This window comes from Echiichthys vipera (assembly GCF_963691815.1).
Source record: "Echiichthys vipera genome assembly, chromosome: 6".
NCBI lineage: Eukaryota > Metazoa > Chordata > Actinopteri > Perciformes > Trachinidae > Echiichthys > Echiichthys vipera.
In genome coordinates, this window is record NC_139831.1 from 15,225,827 (window position 1) to 15,247,090 (window position 21,264).

General features: G+C 39.6%; 1 protein-coding gene across 2 annotated transcripts; it reads right to left on the minus strand.

Annotated features, from left to right (window-relative positions):
- Positions 1–761: 761 nt before the first annotated feature.
- Positions 762–19,032, minus strand: stx3b (syntaxin 3b). 2 transcript variants are annotated; one of them, XM_083915165.1, is made up of 11 exons: positions 18,723–19,032; positions 10,304–10,378; positions 10,120–10,219; positions 9,594–9,668; positions 8,685–8,755; positions 8,340–8,448; positions 8,190–8,263; positions 6,508–6,642; positions 4,319–4,429; positions 2,427–2,546; positions 1,895–2,016 (listed from the first exon to the last, which is right to left on the minus strand). In XM_083915165.1, exons 1-10 carry the CDS (start codon positions 18,750–18,752, stop codon positions 2,457–2,459), a joined length of 870 nt encoding a protein of 289 aa, XP_083771291.1. In that variant the 5' UTR covers positions 18,753–19,032; the 3' UTR covers positions 1,895–2,016; positions 2,427–2,456. The 2 variants fall into 2 exon arrangements, with proteins under 2 accessions (XP_083771292.1, XP_083771291.1); XM_083915166.1 differs by lacking the exon at positions 2,427–2,546 and having other exon boundaries at positions 762–2,016.
- Positions 19,033–21,264: the final 2,232 nt, after the last annotated feature.

Genomic DNA, 21,264 nt, shown 5'->3' on the forward strand with positions numbered 1-21,264 from the left:
GCCTATCTATTAGGCACACTAAAGCTCACGCAGTGTAATAGAACAGCCCTACAGTAAATCCTTCCTGCTTTTGGTTTGGTATGGACGACATTTCCATAGATTTATAAAACAAAACAAATCAGACTTTGTGAATGAAGTTGATAACGTTACGTTGTGATTTTCATCACTGTGTTTTTTTGAAAATATGGACTAAAACTATCAAAAGAACGTGAAAGTTAAGTGTTTGGTTTGTGTTGAAACTGTGTTGATTCAACTTTATGTTCTTTTCCAAGGTTTTACTTTGTGGTGCTGTTGAATTGTTATCTTTACCAACTACTGAGAGGTGTTGCTTTTATCTACTTCACCTTTTTTGTAGCAATGAGGGAAGCTAAAGATTAGACACACAGTATTTAATTACAATTCGACAGCGCCACAAACTACTGCATCCAAAATGCCCATGAAGTTTCGACAACTTTAAACCTTCATGACACGAAGATTTATTGCAGAGCTGTTGTATTAAAATGCACTGGTTTCATTTATTTCACCGTTTTATTGAATACTCGATTCTGATTGGTAAATCACTATTTTGTGTCAAATTATTGATTTCTTTAGGAAGTAGCCGTGTAACATGTGTGATGATACAGAGCGAGCAGGGTCATTAGTGCGGATGAAACCCCCGACACATTGATACAGGACCCCAGCGTGCAGCTCCATCCTAATAATGGGCTCACTCTACATTATCTTTACATAGCTGTGTCTAATACACTGGCATCATGTTTACAGTAGAAATATAACAGGACCTAAAATATGCCAGGGAATGCATATTACTCGTAAAGAGCCCCCAGACAGGGAGGCCTTACTGTAGGTTACACTTCATCCTGTATGTGTGAATTAATTAGAGACGTCATCAAAACAAATAATACATATATATATATTACTATCACTTACTAAATAGTGGCTAGTGTTACTACCAGTCTCTCTTTGGCATTAAAACCTTTACAGCATTTTAACAGAGGAGACAATTATGATGGCTAACACTGTAACAGGTTAGCAAAGATACCAAACAAATATTCAGGCATTTCTTGAGATGTTGCAGTGTTTAGATACGCCTTAAAGCAACGGATGCATGTTTATCCACCTAGCCTGTTTTTTTTTTTGCTCATCTTCGCTCCACCTGTCCATGAAATGTGTTTCCATAAGCAACATCCTTCATATTTATCATCAGAACCACTGGGCTCCAGACTGAACTGAAGAATCATAAGTGAGCGCACCGATCCTCTTCCAGTTCAAGAACTGAGCCATATTCAGGGGCCGGATATCAACAACACACGCAACATAATTATTCTATTTTTCACGTGATCATTTGAGCTTGATTACAGAAATAAAGACATGTTTTTGAAATTGTGAAAGTGCTGGTACTCCCTCCAAACCGACAACATCCCAATACAGTGAACACACAGTAGCTAGCTTTTCAATCACAAAATGTATCAAGGCTCATAAAGGCAAGACATGATGATGATGATGATTTCCAGGTGGCTTCTTTGGCATTGAATGTTGGACAATGAAATGTTTTGTGACACTAGAATGACAGCGTTATGATCGGGTATTTTTCCAATTCCCTTTTCTCCTCTGCAGAGATTGCAAAAGGTGTTGTACTTCATGTAAACTTCAGTTTTATTTCCTCATTTGCAGCAGAGCATCATCAAACGGTAACCAAGTCACCTGAGGGAGTGAAACAGACCACAGACCAGGAAGGGAGGTTCTGCGTAGGTCTTCCTTTTTTTCCAAGAGTTCAAATGAAACATTAGTTCTTCAGTTTGTTTCGTTGTACATCTGCAGGTTAAATATCATCATATCCATATGTTGTGATGGGAATCAATTTTTTTTCTTTGGCGAGCTGATGGAGGACAGGATGGAGTGGATGATGGATGAACTGATGGCAGACAAACAGCAGTCCAGCTATACTGTCTGACTGAGGATGACGGCGAGGAGGATGACAGCTACCACAGCACAGACAACACCAATAATGATCATTTTCTAGAGAGAGAGAGAGAGACCGAGAGAGAGAGAGAGAGAGAGAGAGAGAGAGAGAGAGAGAGAGAGAGAGAGAGAAAAAGAGAAAGAGAAAATAGTGTTAATGAGGGGCAACTTGAGCACTGATAGGAGCCTGAAATACCAGCTGAAGCTGTAACTCACTTCTAGCACCGCTGTGTTTGTTCAGCAGTAACCAGAGGCGAGTGCTGCAGAATAGGAGAAAAACACACTCCCAAGAACCTCAAACACACACACACACACAAACACACCTCAGGTAATCCCTGTGGACAGAAAGAAAGCACACTCACACGCACAGAACCAGAGGAAAAGAGCGTGCAAACCCTTTTCCAAAGCATGCTCCGTACCCACACCCTTTGTGACGCTACGGAGCGCTGTTTGCTCCAGTTACTCACCCTCCGCTCTCCTCTTGTTCAAACAGCTCGTCAGCTTTTCTTCAATCCCACTGACAACCCAATTATAAGAGCTAGTAAGGCCAGCAAGACCAGCACAACCACCACTATTATCACCGTTTTCTGTTGGGAACAATTAAGTTCATACAGTAGCATCAGAACCATTCTCAGTGAGAAAAAAAATATATCCTAACAATTATGATCTCTACCACAGTAAGTTATGTAGTATTTTTACTAGCTTTGAAAGAGGGATTATGTACAGTATATGGCAACAATGGTCGGATTGAGTATCATAAATTCTCCTTGTAGCTTGGTAACCACACTTAGTGCATCAGTCTTGCTCAAGTCTGATAAACCAGTTTTGCAACAGTGTTGACTTCATGTTAACTTGTCGAAAACAAAAGTTATTTTCATAAACATGCTCCAACAGCCTGAAGCTGACAAGCAATATCTTCAAACACAACAATGCGGCAGTCGTGAGCCAACTGTCAACAAAGACAACGTTAAAGTTAGGGCTGAAGAGAAAGAGCAGAGAGAGAAGTGTGTGTGTGTGTGTGTGTGTGTGTGTGTGTGTGTGTGTGTGTGTGTGTGTGTGTGTGTAAGCAGCTTGGGGTGTGTGGGCTTGGTTCTGGGCAGGTCACTGGTTTTTCAGAGCACAGGGGTCCACAGGCGGTGGGTGGTGGAGGTTCAGGAACAGAGCAGGTAGGAGGGTTAGGGGTGACCACGACTCATCACAGGTTAAGGGTGGAGGTGAAATTCGGGGTCTTGATGGTGGAGATGGTCTCCATGTTGTCAGGCAGGTTTCCCAAAAGCATCTATTTGTTAGAGAGGAATTCCAGATCTTTCCGTCATTCATAATATAACTTTTAGAACGAAAACAGCCCTGTGTTAAAAAAAACAAAACTCCAAGAGTCTGTACTGGTGGAGGTGTGTTGTTTTAGCTACCAGGGACATTATCAACAGCTTGAGTAACAGATCCAATCTGTTCTAAGAGTTATCAGATGCTAAAATACTGGATAGCGGAACAGATTTTTAAGACTCATTAACACAATTTATCATAACAATTATAATTTAATCTTTTGTGATGATCACAAGGTAAACAGTAGAAAAAGTAATCTACCATGAACATGTGCTTGCATTTGATTTGACAACAACGTGCCCTAATAAATTACATCTCATTGCATTGAGGCAAAAGCTGAGCCTCATTCAGGGGCTCAGCAATAACTGTTAACTAGTGCTCAACAAAGCCAGGAAGCAGAGGGCATGAATTACCTAAATATATTCTATTACAATACCAGGCTTGGGAGCTTGAATCTGATTCAACCTTTGTCTTGTAGTGTCCAAATTAAATTTTCTTATCTCTCTGCTTTTTATACTGCCTGTTAAAGCAAATAAACAAAAAAACATTGTATTTAAATTTGAATAGGAAAGATCTCAGGTTAATCGCTTTTGTTTAAATTGTTATCGATAAAATAAAATAAAATCTGTTGCTTTTGGAAAACCGGTCCGCTCCTCCGAACTGTGGTCACTCACACGGCGAGCCTCTTGTTGAAACTTTGCAGCTTTCTTAGTGTCTGCTACGGCCCGCTCCACAAAGCCCACAGACTGGTCCATGTTGCTCTCGATCCTGTCAATCATTCCGCCCTAACACGGGGCACGACGTCGGAGGTGACAGAGAGCAACCAAAGAAGATAAACAAAACGACGAGAGAAACAGAGAAACAAAAAGCGAAGCACACAGAATGCAACAGTTGTGTGCGATTGGTGATGTGGCAGTGTGACCTGTATGCACACTGTGTGGTTTGAATGTTTCAAACTGTCCTGAAATTCGTCAGAAAAACAAAACAGGAAGATGCCACAAGAAAACTGGTGCAGCAGTTGGCTAAATTACATTACCTTGCGTGCTTTGCTCTGATGCCTTACAGCTTTTTTGGTCTGTTCCTTAGCCTCTGTTATGTGGTCCACTGACTTGGATACATTCTGCTCTATGTTGTCAACTATGTCACCCTGGAAAACACACAACAATCAATAAGATACACAGCAACACTTCACAAGCAGAAAAACAGTAGAGTAGATTGGAATAAATCAGTCTTTCCCAAAGTTAGGACCGGGACCAAGCCCCCACAGCGACTTCCAGGTTGATCCAATAAGGAAGTGCCGAAAATTGCAGTTCGTTGAGTGTCCACTAGGGGCAGGTTTCATTATAGAGCAATTTCTCATTGACCCCCATGTTAAACAGGCCGTTTTCACAGTGTAATAAAACATATTTATGGCCTGGTACAAAAAAACATTATAGTCTCTATGTGTGGGTCATATCTCCATGACACTGAGGAGGGTAAATGTTCACTTACCAGGCTCGTTTTTATTTTATTGGAGGTTAAAGTTTATGAATAATTAGGGGCGTGGTCTCTTGAGTGACAGATAGCCGCTGGCTCTCACTTCTACTCTGAGGTATACGTCAGCCAGACGGACGTATACCTCCCTTTGGTAAGAGGAAATTAGGCAGAGTTAAAGTCTGACAAGATGGCGACTCCTGTAGGCGAGTGCGATTGGATCAAGTTGAGAGAACGCACCTCGACGGAGACGCTACGCCCATTTTTCTAGTCTATGGTCAGAACCCATCTTTATTGGGTTGCCAGTCAGCAGAATGAAATGCATAACAATGTTGTGATATGTAAATTAATTTAAAATTGTTTCTCTGTCTGAGGTAACGTCTTGACCTCACTCACAAGTATATATTTGCAAGTTTGTCTCTCAGGGAAACACCAAATTTCTCTTTAAGGTCTCAAGCTGAAAGAGTTTGGGAACCCCCTGGTTCAAATACATAAAGTAATGAATCTACAGTAAATTCATTATATTATATCATATATATTATATTATTATATTTTGAAGTTTATGGTTCTTTTATTGTCAAAACCTCTACTGCTACTAAATTGACAGCTTCAATAATGACTCCATGAAGAGTTTTCTTTTAAAGGTTATATATAATGCTCATTTTCAGGTTCATACTTGTATTTTGGGTTTCTGCTAGAACATGTTTACATGCTTTAATGTAAAAAATAAAATAAAATCACACTATTTTTTTAAACCATCTGTCTAAATATACCTGTATTCACCATCTGTCTGCAACGTTCTGTTTTAGCGCCTATCTCTTTAAGAGCCCCTCTGGAAAAGGCCCTGTCTGCTCTGATAGGTCTGCACAGTCGAATGTGCAGAATGACTGTAAAAGCGTTGTAGCAGCACTTTCTACCTGTTTAATGTTTTCATATAGTTGTGACATTACAACCGTACAGAAGTCCTGACGGCTTGTTTAAAGGCACAGTTTTTGAATATTGTCTGTGTGCATTTCTCTGTGAATTGAGCGTTTTGATACGTTCACATTATTGCTACATCAATTCGACCTGCTTTATGACATCAAAAAAGACATCTCACTTTTTACAATACGGGCCCTTTAAATATCAGGGATAAGCATTCATATTTCTGTGAATACTGACATTTCTTTTGGAACAAACCGCTTCAAACTAGAAACTGGAAATAAAAATGGTTAAGAAAATATGGGTCTTGTTGGAAAATCACACAACAAAAACAGCAGAAGCGTGACCCTTACCTCAAACAAGCCTCTCCCTCAGAAAGCATGGTTTAAGCAGTAAGAAATATGTGGTTAGACTTATGTACGTCTATACATACATACATACAGTGAGTGACTGATCAACAATATGTGTTCATTCTAGTGTGAAGTCAGCTCTGATGTCTACAATCATGCTTTGTTCATACATCTTACTAAATGCATTTGTGTTGGTTCCATCAATGTTCGGTGATGAGATGGAGGTGGCCATGGCAGAAGAGAGTAAAGAGAGATGTGAGAGAAGGCATGAAGCTGGAAAAGAGGAAACGGATGCAGATTGATAGTCAGACTGCAGCGGAGACAAGAAGAGAGATAAACGGGAGTAAAAGAGTTGAATACTGTCAGGTTTGAACACGAAGCCGTGAGAAAAGGTTCAGAATGAGTGAATAAGTAAATTAAATAGATGAGATAGTAATCTATGGGTGAATGAAACGTTGGGCTAGGGGGATGCGGAGCGTACCTGGCTCTCCACCAGCATCGCGATGTCTACAAACATATCATGCAGCTCCTTGATGCTACTCTCCAGGCGAACAATGTCTTTGTGTCTGGCTTCAATCTCATTCAGGGCTTGTTTAGAGATCCCAGCATCCACAATCTGAGGAGAGGAGAGGTCGTTCGTTACCACTCAGGCCAAGTTCAGACAAACATGCGCACAAAAAAAAAAGCTGTCACAATGATGATATGTCCCTGAGTCATTATACGTCGTCAATTCCACACTTTTAGCGCTTTGAACCTCAACTCTTGTGATACGTTGAGCATCACTGCTCACTTAACTGTAGTAGGAAAAGAAAGACAATCTTCTAAGGTATGATCTATACATTTTGTACTGTCATTATTAAAACAAAACTGTCCACAATACATACAAAATGTTATATTAGTACGAGTTATCCTTTCTATTTACGTTAATGGTCAGGTATGCCCAAGACTGGTCAGGTTTTAAAGGCATGTGAGACATGAAGACCCCATTACATATGGCACTAAATGCGTGTATCTAGATGTGGTTTAACACAATTACATCTACACCTGTAATTAATATGCATCTCTGTTATCCACATTGAAATACGATCGCTTCGTCTTGCTCAAACAACAGAACGCCACTCTCCGAACATGCTGTCGTTTAAAAGGACAGTCTGGCTGACCCACACCGCTGCACGCCAGCCGCAGTGCACCGCAGAACGAATAGACATGTCGCCGGGGCCCGCCTTTTGAAATGCAGTTCCGGGGATGTTTTTGAGGTGCGATGTCCGCCAGCCCTTCTCAGCTCAGACACCACAAATAAGGCTGCACTGTGAATTTTTTATACTTACACCCTATTTTATTGTTATTTTTTCACTGCTGCGTAGGCTAACTAGTGTTACTTAGAAGGGTGGAATATTTACAAGCATTTTGTTTTACGAATCAACTAAACTAAACTATACTATACAGTACATCTACCGGGACTTTTCTCTTGATGTTGTATAGAAATGTTTCTTGGGGCTGAAAGTTGTGCGCTCCCTGGCGTCCGGGCCTGTTACAAGCTGCTTCTAGTAGTTGTTATATGTGGACTGAAAATGCACTTGCGTTTACACTTGTTCCATGTAGTCACCTCTGGAGGTGGTTTGGCTGATCGGATGACAATCTGTGCGTTTATACCTTTTTTTGCAATCTAATCACCAAAACGCATTTTAGTGGCAGTTGCGAATGGAGTCTTTGTTGTTACTGGATCTGTGAACGTCGAGTTGAGTCATGCAAGACATTCTTCCCAACCTGTTCTGGAAACAACCGTCTTCTGAGCAAAGTAGGCATATAGGGGCTTTCTCACCAGCTCAAATGCACTGTGCACATTCTGATCAGCTGAGACACACTGGTGCTCATTTTCTCAGCCGTTTCAAGTAGCTCAAAAGCTTCGTCTTCGCCCATTAGCTGTTAGTCTGTGTGTCAAGGAGGTTTGTAGCACTCAAGAAGGCACACAGGAGCAAACGGACATTGAGTCCAACAGGCCAATTCACAAGCACAGCTAATCTTTAACCAGTTGATTCGAGGTGTTTTGAGTTTTACTGAGCAACAACTTGTCTTTTTTCTCAGTCCAACCACATTCTGATCTGTGTCAAGGCCAAGCGGGTGCAGAGTACTGTGAGAAATAGCAAATACGCATACACTTACCCCTGCAGTAAACACAGCAGCATTGCCGCTCTCCAACATCTCCTCCAGTTCGTCATCTGTCGTTGCTTTTCCAGCTGTGAAGGAAAAGGCAAAAAGTTAATGACGAAGGCGACCGTGTGTCCATCAAATGACTGTATGGTCGTCACTCACTGATCTCTAGCTGTCTCTGAATACGTCCTTTACTCCGCTCCCTGAAGTCCACCTGGGCTTCATTATACTTTGTCATTACTTCCACAAACTTCCTGGACAGCACTGCATGCTGGGGACAACAGGATGGGGGGTACATAAGTAATATCGCTGGATGTACTGACAATACTTCTCAAATCAGATTTAAACTTCTCAATGACGGCATGTTAGGGCCATTGTAGGTTAAAAACAAATTAAAGAGCCTGGTGAGGATGGTAATATTCCAAGAAAAAAAAACGACATTTCTGAGATTTACACTACAAGAAGCTGGATCAACCTGATCACAGCACACAGATGGACATCATTTACCTGTGATTTACGTATCCGAATGTCAGCCGACACCCTCTCCTGCTCCTCTGACTCCAGATTTCTCTCGATGGCTGGGAGGCAACACAAACCACTGATTTATAATTCAGCTTTAAAACTCATTGTTTAATAAGAAACATTTCACGTTAAAGCTATTCTTACCTTTCTGGCATGTCACACAGCACTTTTTAAACACGAACAGCTCTACCTCCTTTCAAAAGTCCCACAATCTTCCCCCTGCCTGACCTCTGACGCATACGGTGAGAAAGTGAGCAGCGCAAGTGAAACAGCTGGTTTGTTTACACTACCGGTGACGCTAATGCTAATCTTCCTTGCACAAATAAAATAGTATTGCAGAACTATAGTAACTGATAACTGTTAGTACCTGGATGCTACGTTTTCTCATTTGATGTTGCGTTCTAGGATTAGGCAAACTAAAAGTACCTGTCCAGCAGAAACTTTACGACCATCTCTTTTTAGCTCCGGATGAAGCTGCATTAGCTTCCGCCATCGCTGGAAAGCAGAGCAGATGTTGACTCCCATCTTGCCTCTTGACGCATCAGTTCTAACAGACCAATCGCTCTGCGGAGAGGCGCGCAACTCACAGGCGGTGACAGCGGTAGGCAACTTTATTCTGACTGAACAAAGTGATTGGTCGGACTTTTATCAGAAATATGAGAATTATATATTTTTGAGTTTCAACACCTGGTGGATTTCTTTTACATTTTAGTGCGCCATACGCTTATTAGAAGCATTTTAAGACAACAAAAGAAAAGCGTAAAAATGCCAGCAAGGTAAGAATAGCTTTAACTTCATAAAACCTTATTATACAAGTGTGTGTGTGTGTGTGTGTGTGTGTGTGTGTGTGTGTGTGTGTGTGTGTGTGTGTGGTAAGCAGGCAGGCAGGCTCACTCTTGAGTTTGTTTCTTGCATTGTTGGCCATCTTCTTTATGTCATTTGTGATTGCCTCCAATTCATCCTGTGTTTCTAGAAAGGAAAAGAGAGGGAGAGCGTTAGCAGTGAGGCGAGAGAAACAGTTAGTGCAGGTACAAATAAACGGATCATTTTTTTCAAATCAGGTTTAAATGTTTAAATGATGGGGGAAAAATCGGCAGTCTTTCCAATTGCTATCCCTTGATTTTTCGGAATTTTTCAAACCAGAGAAGCTAAAACATTGACACATTTTTATAATGCGGCTTTAAGAAGATCACACTTAATAAAATAACGATAAATAGTACAACAATCCCCTTGGCTTTTTAAAAAAATCCTTCTTAAAAAAAGCCTGAGTCCTGTAACAGAGAAACATTCATAAGGGTTAGAGATAGGGGAAAAAACATCCTTAATATGATAATAAGTACTTAATAACTGAGTGGGTTAAAATTCATATTTTCTCATAAGAGAGAAAAAAGGAGAAAGTACAGGAAAGCTGGTATCTTACTCTGATCTGATGTGGGAGCAGACAGGATGACCGAGAAAAGCTTTTTGACTTCAGCCACATTCTCATCAATTTTATCAATACTGTTCCTGATGTCTTCAATCTGAAACAAACACACATCATGAATGTCGAATGTAAGCAAACGACAAGAGCTGTACCGACCCGACACACTGACAGTAACACTGACCTGACAGAAGAATTCGTCCATGAAGGCCGCGTTGTCCATGGATATCTCCACCTCTTCATCATCTTGATCACACGTCTAACAGAACAAAGTAAAAGGTGGAATCAGAGTAGTGCTAGAAGTTTCCAGCTAGCCGGAAAAAACGTGGGAAGGGAAGCGCACGTCGTTCTGAAGCTAAAAGTCTAAAGCATGTCATCAACACCTCAGGATTAAAAGGTTCACTCAGACGTTCTTTGAGTTCACCAGAGGAACATCACCTCTGAGTGCCTGTCCACTAGTTATTATTCATTTTCTTTTCATTTATTCCAGGGCAATATAATAATTTATCGTCTTTCAATTTAATCGATATCATGAAAAAAATCCTATTGAGTTTTCGTGACACACAATTACGTTGTCTAAATGGACAATAACAAGCGCATTAAAACAAAATATAAAAATACCTTAAGGAATGTCATTTGAAAATTACAGTTTGGGTTTTATCATCAAAGTTCACATGTCGCACAGTTTCACGTTATTAACATCACCCATGACTTCACATACAAGAGTACATATGATATATTGACATGAGGTTGATAGACGAAAGAAGATATATTGTTAAAAAGATGTAAAAAATGTCTATTGTTTGTATTTTCTATCAGCTAGCTGCTGGCCCGTCACCCAGATGGACGTATCTCCCTCCCCCCAAGTCACATCAATGCCCTTTTTTGGTGAGAGGAAATGGGGCACAGTCAAAGTCTGACAAGATGGCGACTCCCGTAGGAGGGTACAATTGGATCAAGTTGACAGAACGGACCTCGACAGAGAGGCTACGTCCATTTTTTATACAGTATATGTTTAAATCCTATCAATGTGTCCTTTTAATATAACCTTGTGTTATGTCTTTACCAGCAAGCAACAGTGATGCTGGTATTGTTTTGACCTTGTGAGTGTATGTGTGTGTCATCATTGTGGCAAAATGTGGTCCTGTAGACACCTACTGTAGCGGGAACTACCATGAAGGCGGTTCAGAATATTTTTTTTGCGGTGTGGAGTAGGAGCCATTGCCACATCGCTTTACACCCCTGAGATGGTCTCTGGATTATATCTGGTTTTAATGCCTTTTTAGGTTTTATGCAAAACACTTAAATCACCCGGTTGTTGAAAGGTGCTCTACAAACCAACTTTAGAGAAAAACATAACAATCCAACAGTTATACTGAAAATGTTCTTATGCCAGATAACTATGTGGAATGGATGAACTCTGTGTTAGTATCAATTACAGACAATCTTATCTGCAAAATATGACAAAAAACATCGACAAATTCACAACCCTGTCTGTGTGCATCAGACAGCATGTGACCCTGATGGTTTCTGTGTACTTTCATGCATTGTGAACGCCCTATGTCCATAATAAGTCTAGCTAACAATTAAAGTGTTGATACTGTTTTCCAAAACAAAGCCTGTATTGGCACCAGCATATCAGAGGAGATACCAAAAAAGTACTATATGTTGTTTTTACAAAATAATACAAACTTCTCATATCCTGGAGTCTTGTCATCAGTTCAAGGTTTCCAGGCAGAGCAGAGACTCCAGGAAGTTAGGATCCTTACCAACAAATAGTCCATCACATTAACCTTAAAACCACAACCTGCAGTTTTTACTTTTTTGGCTTTTGTGCAGATAAAACAAATGAGATATAAGGTGTGGTGCTGGTGGATTTTGTTGCCAAAGAGCCAGGCTAGCTGTTTCCCTTTGTTTCCAGTCTTTATGCTAGCCATCTTCTGGCTGTGGCTTCATAGTCACAGTACAGGCATGAGAGTGGTATCAATATTCTCATATCACTCTCAACAAGAAATCGAAAAGAATGCACATACAGTCAAAAAGTGCAAAATTATTATTTAAACCAGGAATTTAAAGAATCAAAGAATACGTCAAAGATAAAGTAAATCAAATCTGAACAGGTCTGAACGCCAACTTTCAAGACTTGACAGTTTTTTATACTTTATGCCAAATTGATTTATTTCAGTGAGCACACATAAGTATTGAGATCTGATCAAGGCCCCCAAAATTAATATTATGCTCAAAAATCAAATCAAAAGCCAAAGGTAATGAAAGAGTTGTCTGACAAGCAATTGTTGAGTTTTTTTGGGGCAATACCAATATCTGTGACTGGATTTGGATATATTACCATTGTTTTTACTTATTCCATGTCCAAAAGTACTGAGTGATTCTCCAGAAATGTATTTCTTGTCAGGGTGGAAAAAGCCACTGAGCATTTAGACCGTGAACAAACACTAATGAAATCTCTTCCTGGTAAGCAGTTCAGTGTGATGCATGAAGCACAACTATTGGTGTGGCCCTAATCGGCCTACACCCAATAAAATCCACCAGAAGGTTTCACTCTACTCAAGTCATAAATATGTCACAAGGTGCAGTCGGTAAACACAGGGCAGTGCCGCAGGTCGGCCGCAATGAGCTCAGCGCTGCTGTTGAATATTTACACGGTGAAGGACGAGGGCCGGGCTCCAGGAACTCAGCCTGTTTTTAACTGACTTAAGAAACCGCAGCTAAGGCACAGTGTAAACAGGCATCATAGGGCCATGCTGTGACAGAGGAAGTTAAACAATGAGTGGAAAGGGACAGTAAGCCTGCTTTGATCCCTCCCCCCTTTTTTTTTACTTCTACATTTTACCGACAAATGTGTTTCCTACAGAAATGGTCAGTAGTAGTTTGTTTTATAAAGGGTGACCGTGAGTTTGAAGCCTGGTAACTTGATTTTCCTGGAGAAAGTCAACCTGGATCAAAGTCTAAGTATGGAAAATGCCTCAATCTCTAAACTAGCGATCTAATTAGATATCAATATAATATAATTACGCTGCACTAAAATAACTCTGCTGCTATGGCTTCAACTAATAATTATTTTCATTGTCGTATAATCTGTTGATTATTTTCTTTCGATTCATTGATTATTTGTTTGGTCTATAAAATGTCAGAAAATGGTGAAACATGTTGATCAGGGTTTTCCAAAGATGACGTCCTGAAATGTCTTGTTTTCCACAGCTCAAAGAAATTCAGTTTACTGTCATAGTCAAGTAAAAAAAAAATATATTCTATATTTACTGTATATACATATCTTATACTATTCGCATTTATGAAGCTAGAATCAGATAATTTTGACTTCTTTTCAACACTCAAACTAATTCATTGATTATTGAAATAAGTGGCGGATCATTTGTTAGTTGATTAATCGATTACAGGCACTCTACTCAAAATGCTGAAGAAAAGGCTGTCTCCACATGGTTCTCATTAACATTTTGCATTTTGGGGAAGCCCTCAGCATCCGAAATGGACCCACAAGCCTGACCATGCACGCACAGCCCTTAACACAGAGGGAGAAGGACCTAATTCTCTGCTCAGGAAGCTGATACTCCATTCTATCTTTGCACAGAAAGTAGCTGTTTGTTGCTATGAATGTACAGCCCCTTTAATCTCATCTGTAACTACAAATACTCTTGACCTTCCAAATGGAGTTGCTCTGTTTTCCGATTATGCACAATATAATAATTTTAAGAAGGAACTTAGACCTTAGCCTTAACAATTTGTCAATTAACCAAGTGGTCAGTTGGCAGGCAAATTCAGCCAAACATGTGACGGCTCCGTTTTCTCAAATGGGAGCATCTTCTACTTTTTTTATCAATTGTATCACTTGAGTTCTGGATGTTTTGTCAAATAAAACAAGCCATTTTAATACATCGCCTTGGGCTGTGTAACTCAAAATAGGCTTTTTTTGTTTATTTTTATTTTATTTTTACCATTTTCAGACATTTTATGAGAAAAATCACTAATTGAAAAAATTACCCAGCAGATAAATCTATATGCCACTGCAGCCCTATACTGGGAACTACCACTTAATGGAAAAGCACGTTGTTCTTTCTGTTCAAATGCTCAGTCTTCGACAGTCTTTGACCTTCTACCCCTCATCTAAAAATTTGAATTGCAAATGTATGTATGTAGCTATTTGGTTCAGGCTGCTGTAACCAACAACAGTGGTGAACACAGACTTCCTAGGACACACTGCTTGTTTTTTTAGACCTCTCTGCGAGTTATTCATTCAAACACACAGCTGTAGCCCTCTGGCCTGAACATTATGCTCCCTCACACAGCATTTCTGCAGCAGAGAGATAAGAACAAGCGCTCACTTCCTTCCAGTGTCTCTCATTCAGCAAAGGGGAAAAGGGAAGGACAAGTGCAGCAAATGCTTCAACAAACTAAACAGACAAAAGGCACACACACACACACACACACACACACACACACACACACACACACACACACACACACACACACACACACACACACACACACACACACACACACACACACACACACACACACACACACACACACACACACACACACACACACACACACACACACACACACACACACACACACACACACACACACACACACACACACACACACACACGCTTCTATATAACAACAGAAACAGTCTGACAAACTTTATCCAACTTTAACAACCTTTCTCATTATCCTCACTTGATCATCATATGAATCTACCTAGAGACAAATGTAACTCATAATACATTAACCATTTATTGTTTCTGGACTTTACATGAAGGTTGGAGGTTGGAGGTTGTTTAATGGACAGTACAAACAAAGATATTTAACGTTTAAAAGCAGTGTGTGTTGTGGAGATAGATTCACATTAAGCAGCATTTTATACTATTTTTTTTAATGCTACGGAAAAATACTCCCATCATCCAATCATCACTTACAGACAATTTAATTGTGAACAAACTAGATTAAATGCCAGCTGTGCCAAAACTAACACAACTCGACAAAAGTGCAATATTCTCATGCTTAGTTGCATGAACATTGTGTAGCCATCAAATAAAAATTAAAAAATAAAGCACACACTGCACATCAATGCGTGAGTTATTAATATGTTAGCTTGGGAGCTGTATTGTTCCTTTTATTCAAATCACTTAGTCACGCTTGTTCTGCATACAAAGCACCATATGTCATGTTGCATAACTCGCCTCAATAAGGCAATGACTAGACAGAGGTTTGACACTGGAGCAGACCCTCCGCCTCTCAATCTAACTAGCTCTCTCAACACACCATTGCATTGGAGCCTTAACTGTAAGACTGCGTTGTAATCAAATGTGCCACAGAGTAAAGAGTGATCAAACCAATGGCTATAACAATAAAGCACCATTGGGAGGCAATTTGCTGTCAGACTTTGTCTCTGAGAATCATAAATGACGAAACAGTCCTGGAATATCATTTTACCTTGAGGTAGAGAGAGAAGAGGGTGTACAAAGGTCGAATAACGTGAACATGCAAAGATTTGTCAGTTAATCAATTCGACAAGTTGACCGACAGAAAAATCACCAGCTATCGTGATTATCGACTCATCATTATCATTGACTAATCAGTCATTTTTTTAAAACAAAGACAGCCAAACTTTCCAGAGCTTCAGCTTCATTTGTGAGCATTTGCTAAATTTTCCACTGTTTTTGGGGGATATTTTATGGACCAAGCTATAAATCTAGAAAAATACTCTGCAGATGTATCCCCCCTTAGTTTACTTGCTCGGTTTCACTCACTTCCTGGATGTCTATGGGATTATGATTATATGTTTTTTGATCCCATAGACACTAGAGTTGTTCTGCCACTGACACTGCCAAAATGTTAGTATTGGTAAGTATGCAAGTCTATGCACCGACCTGATACCACGTAATTTATCCCTGAAAAACATATTTGTGGTTCATTATGACTGACTGTCAATACAAGAATGTTCTATGGCATTAAATTTCTGAATATATTTTATACATGGCGTAGGAATGGTTTAACCTTAGCCAGGCCATACAACAATGATAGAAATCACATCACATTGATAAAAATAAATAAATAAATAAAAGTATTACAGTGAGACATAAACTCAGACTACACCAAATACATAAAAAAATGTATAGTTTCTTCTGAGTTTCTGACTCTGGTAAAGTGGTAAAAACAGCAGAATTCCCCCAAACTACCGTATCTCTGAACTATCTCTTTTACCAAATCACACACATTTAGGCTGTTTTATATGAAATTATATTGATAACTAATGTAATATTGTTTTCCCTCCCCTGAGGAGGCCTGCCCGCCTTGTACTATGAAAAACCTCTGAACTAGATCTTCCCACGGGTTGATTTGGAAAATGAGCCACAGACCACGGCAGCAGCAGGACGGGGACCTGGGGGCGGATTTACAGCAGCAGCACGGTGACAGAAGCCAAAACACTCCATCAGGACTTGTGTTAATGCAACGCTAAAATCTGACAAGGGATTTAAAAACTCCACGTGCCACAGAAGAAGCCATGTTCCTTCATATAAGCTACAGCTTTCCCCCGACCATTGTGCTGATATCTGAGACAGGTGGGGAAGCAAATAACAACAGAAGCCTACCAGACCTGTAGGACGGTGTGGGGGGAACACGTGCACACAGAACTGATATATATATATATATATATATATATGTGTTCTGAAATATATACACTGATGGATATCTTCGACTAAAGTGCATTTGAAAAACCATGGGGGAAACAGAACAGAGAACCTCAAACACAGAAAGCATGGCTACTTTGTAAACTTATGTCATTTCTTTAAATGATCTCTCATAGTTCCAGACGAAACAGCGGTTCAACATTTATTTATTAACATTAAAATTAGCGCACGCACACACACACACACACACACACACACACACACACACACACACACACACACACACACACACACACACACACACACACACACACACACACACACACACACACACACACACACACACACACACACACACACACACACACACACACACACACACACCAGTAAATTACACATTAGATTAGGAAACTCAAGGAGGGAAATAAAGGTGATGGGTGAATGTAACTAAAGAAGAATGATAACGAAAGAGGGGAGTAAAGATTTAGAAACTGGTGGGATGTACAAGAGAACATAGTTTTACAGGTGTTAACATACAGTCCCCTGTGTGTATACTGTCAACTTCCCAAAAAAGGGACCGGCCCACTTCACTTGCTCTCTGTACTTCCTTTCCCTGAAAAGAAGCCAGCTGTGTGAGATGTCAGACGCCTGCAGGGGGGTACCGCTGCGTTAAACTCAGCAAATATTTGGCCAGCAGTTTCAGGTAGCTATGGCAACACATCCCGACTTGAGTTACAATTGGATCAAGGCCTCACCCCCATGGGCAGCAAGTGCATTCACTGTGTGATGAACTCCATTTAAAATAAAGAAAAGGAAAACGATAAATACTATGGATGTTTGCTGCTGTGTAACAGCATCTATCCCAACAGTAGATCCTGTAACCATTTTAAAAAATACCTACTTTGATCAGAATTCAAGTATTTTGAATGGCTGAGCATGTTTCTAGCAGTACCTCAAGTTTTACTGTTATCATTGATTAAACACTTACTATCTATCTATCTATCTATCTATCTATCTATCTATCTATATATATATATATATATATATATATATATATATATATATATATCTACACACACTGGGAGTATAGTTTGATAGTTTTGCATGATAAATTACTAAAACTGTGTTTTGCCAAGAGTCTGGCGATACAATGCGTATCAGGACACATGAGTAAGTATATTAAAATAAATTGCACAGTGATACCTTGGGATTTTGTTTGATTTAATACTAGGAAAACTGCCATGGTATAAAGCACACACCACTATATGCATACATTTTTAAGAAGTTCATAACAATGGGACCTTAAATGCAACAACACAAAATGAACCACTGTGTGCCATTAATCTTTGTATGTAAACTATTAGGCTAATTAAAAATCAAAAGTGTTTTTTTGCGAATCAATACAGTGCCACAAAACATCATAACCCCATACTCAAGTGTATATATTTCACATCGTTTTCTTAAACTCATAGAAATTGCTTTAACAACTAATCATGTATCATCGTCCTACTCGACTAATTTTCCACCGATCAATCAATTATAATGAATAATCGACTAATCCTTTCATCTTTAATGGCAACCGGTAATCAGTGACAATGAAAATAGAATAATTAATCTGTTGTCAGACTGCCCAGTGCTATTAATATGTGTATACAGTCTATGGCCTATACACAGGTCATATTATAGGAATTAAAGCATCAATTTACTACTTTTAAAAATAACATCTGGTCATGTAGTTCAACAATTATTACACTTAATTGTCGCACCATACCATCAGGGCAGCAGGGGGGGGGGGGGGGGGGGGGAAATGTCTGTATAACTAGTGTTAGTACATCCAACATATGGGTTTTGTCATATTGGTTGAAATGATCAGTGTGTTATGAAAAAAGACACTGTAAGGAAGCTCAACATTTCCTGGACACTACTTACCGCTTTGAGTTGCTCCAATCGGTCCTTCATGTTTGACACGGTAAATTGAACACCTTAAACCCAAAGAGATGACAGCAATAGTGTGTAAAATGGCTCAAAAACTAGTCCCAATCCCTGAATTCCTCAACCAGCTGGCAGGCTAGTTGTCCGACAGAAACCCACCGCCAGGAAGAAAAACAATCAAACTCCCCAGAAGTCTTGAAAGAGGGGTCTGAGAAAAACACTTTTTTTCTGAAAACACAAGTCTTTCCGTCGATTTTTCCATGCAATATGGCTGCTGGGTTTAAAGCAGTGTTTTTTCTTCTTTATCTGCTCGCCCAGAGGATTAAAACAACAGTTGTGTAGAGCCGTATAATCTGCCTCTGCGCTGCACAGTAATCATTCTAAAACGCACTTTTCTGGCTCACGCATGCGCAGACAAACCCGTGTCCTCTGGAGATGAAGCCACGCCCTGAGCCACCTGCACCAGTGATGCATTCAGGTGTTGTAGGAATGAAAAAAATCATCCTTCAATGCTTAAATCAACTTTAATATCGACCTAAAATGAAAAGGCAACTTAATCTGGCATATTGACATGCTGTCAATGGATGCAGTCGAGTCAAGTCCTATTTATTTATTTATTTATATAGCACAATTCAACAGCAAGGCAATTCAAAGTGCTTCACACAGAACATTTAAAAGAAACACATATAAAATGGCATTCAAATAAAATACATAAGAAATCTGGAGAAGTTAAAATACAGTACATGCAGATACAATTATTTAATGAAAGGCAGCAGAAAACATAAAAGTCTTTAGTTTTGATTTAAAATAATTATAAGTTGCAGCAGACCTGCAGTATTCTTGAAGTTTGTTCCAGATGTGTGGAGCATAAAAACGCTGCATCTCCTTGTTTAGTTTTGGACACAGAGCAGATCTGTCCCAGATGATGTAAGAGGTCTGGATGGTTCGAAGCTGAGCAGAAGATCTGAAATGTATTTGGGCCCTAAACCATTTAGTGCTAAACCAACAGAAGTATTTTGAACTTAATTCTCTGACAGACAGGAAGCCAGTGTAAAGATCTGAGGACTGGAGTGATATGATCTACTTTTTTGGTCTTAGTGAGGACTTGAGCAGCAGCGTTCTGAATTAACTGCAGATCTCTGATTGAGCGATGTTCACTGATTTGAAAATTTGATCTTCAAAAATAATCTTAAGGTAGTGCACTCTCTCTCTCTGTTTATTATTTACAAAAGACAATAACAGTCATTCAAACACTGTGCAAACAAGCCATAGGGATTAAGTGTGTTAACTGCACCGAAGTCCATCCATTAAAGCTCAAACTAAACCAAATTAATATAAAAATAATGAAAGTTTTTGTTTTGTTCTTTACAGCTAATTAAGGTACACACTGTTGAACAACAAAATGAAGAAGTTGGAAGCAAGTTGGAAACAATCTCAGCACAGGTCCACAGAGCTTCTGATCATGTCACATTATCTTCCTAAACAGATAAAGCTGTACAGTAGTCATGGGATTTAAATGTATTTATTTTGTTCTAGATGTGGTTACTTGAGACTGAAAGTTCTTCATGACCTTGGACAAATTAATCTCACAGCAAGGCTGATAATGGACGCAGGGTTTAAAAAATGTCCATTCAGATTTTTTTTAAATGTGACATTTTCCAAGGATTTCTCTCATCTCATCTTCAACTGCTTATCTGCGGTCAGAACGCGGGGGCAGCAGCTCTAGCAGGGGACCCCAAACTTCCCTTTCCCGGGCCACATTAACCAGCTCTAACTGGGGGATCCTGAGGCGTTCCCAGGCCAGTGTGGAGACATAATCTCTCCACCTGGTCCTGGGTCTTCCCCGAGGCCTCCTCCCAGCTGGACGTGCCTGGAACACCAAGGATTCAATTCAATCCAAACTTAATTTCAGACTTACAAGAGGGTCCACTTTACAAGAAAATACATAAGGCATACAATATAAAAACCTAAAAACATTTCATTATTCAATTGTTATTATTATGATATAATATTCTTATTATTATTACAGATTATTCATTAATGTGTGGGCTATATAAAAAAAAAAAAATTCTGAGCCGTGATAGGTACACTGGTTAAAGCCTCTATGACGCTGTTCTCTGACTCAACTCAGTGACATAAAATGATACATTAAATGTATTAAAAGTGCCTCACATGTAGGAAAACCAGAGGATACAATTCAATTCAAATTTATTTACAGTGCCAATTCATAACAAAAGTTATCTGAGGACACTTTACATAAGGAGTAGGTAAAGACCACACTCTATGACTTATTTATGATTTACATAGACCCAACAATTCCCCCATGAGACAATCTTGTGCACACGGTGGCAACAAAAACCTTCCCGTTAACAGGCAGGAACGTGGAATAGACCCAGCTCTATGGATGGGGAGGAAGAAAAGGAGAGAGAGACAAAGACAGACACATAGACAGACAGAGAGACAGTCCCAGAGAACTATAATAATATACCGTATATGTCACTATGTCACCCCAGGAATCTGAAACAACCTCATTACATCA

Coding starts and splice junctions, on each gene's coding strand:
- stx3b (XM_083915165.1), bottom strand. CDS start 18,752: ATGAAGGACCGATTGGAGCAACTCAAAGCG. Junction 9,669..10,119: donor TGCTCCCACATCAGATCAGA/GTAAGATACCAG, acceptor TTTCCTTTCTAG/AAACACAGGATGAATTGGAG. Junction 2,547..4,318: donor ATCAGAGCAAAGCACGCAAG/GTAATGTAATTT, acceptor TGTTCCCAACAG/AAAACGGTGATAATAGTGGT.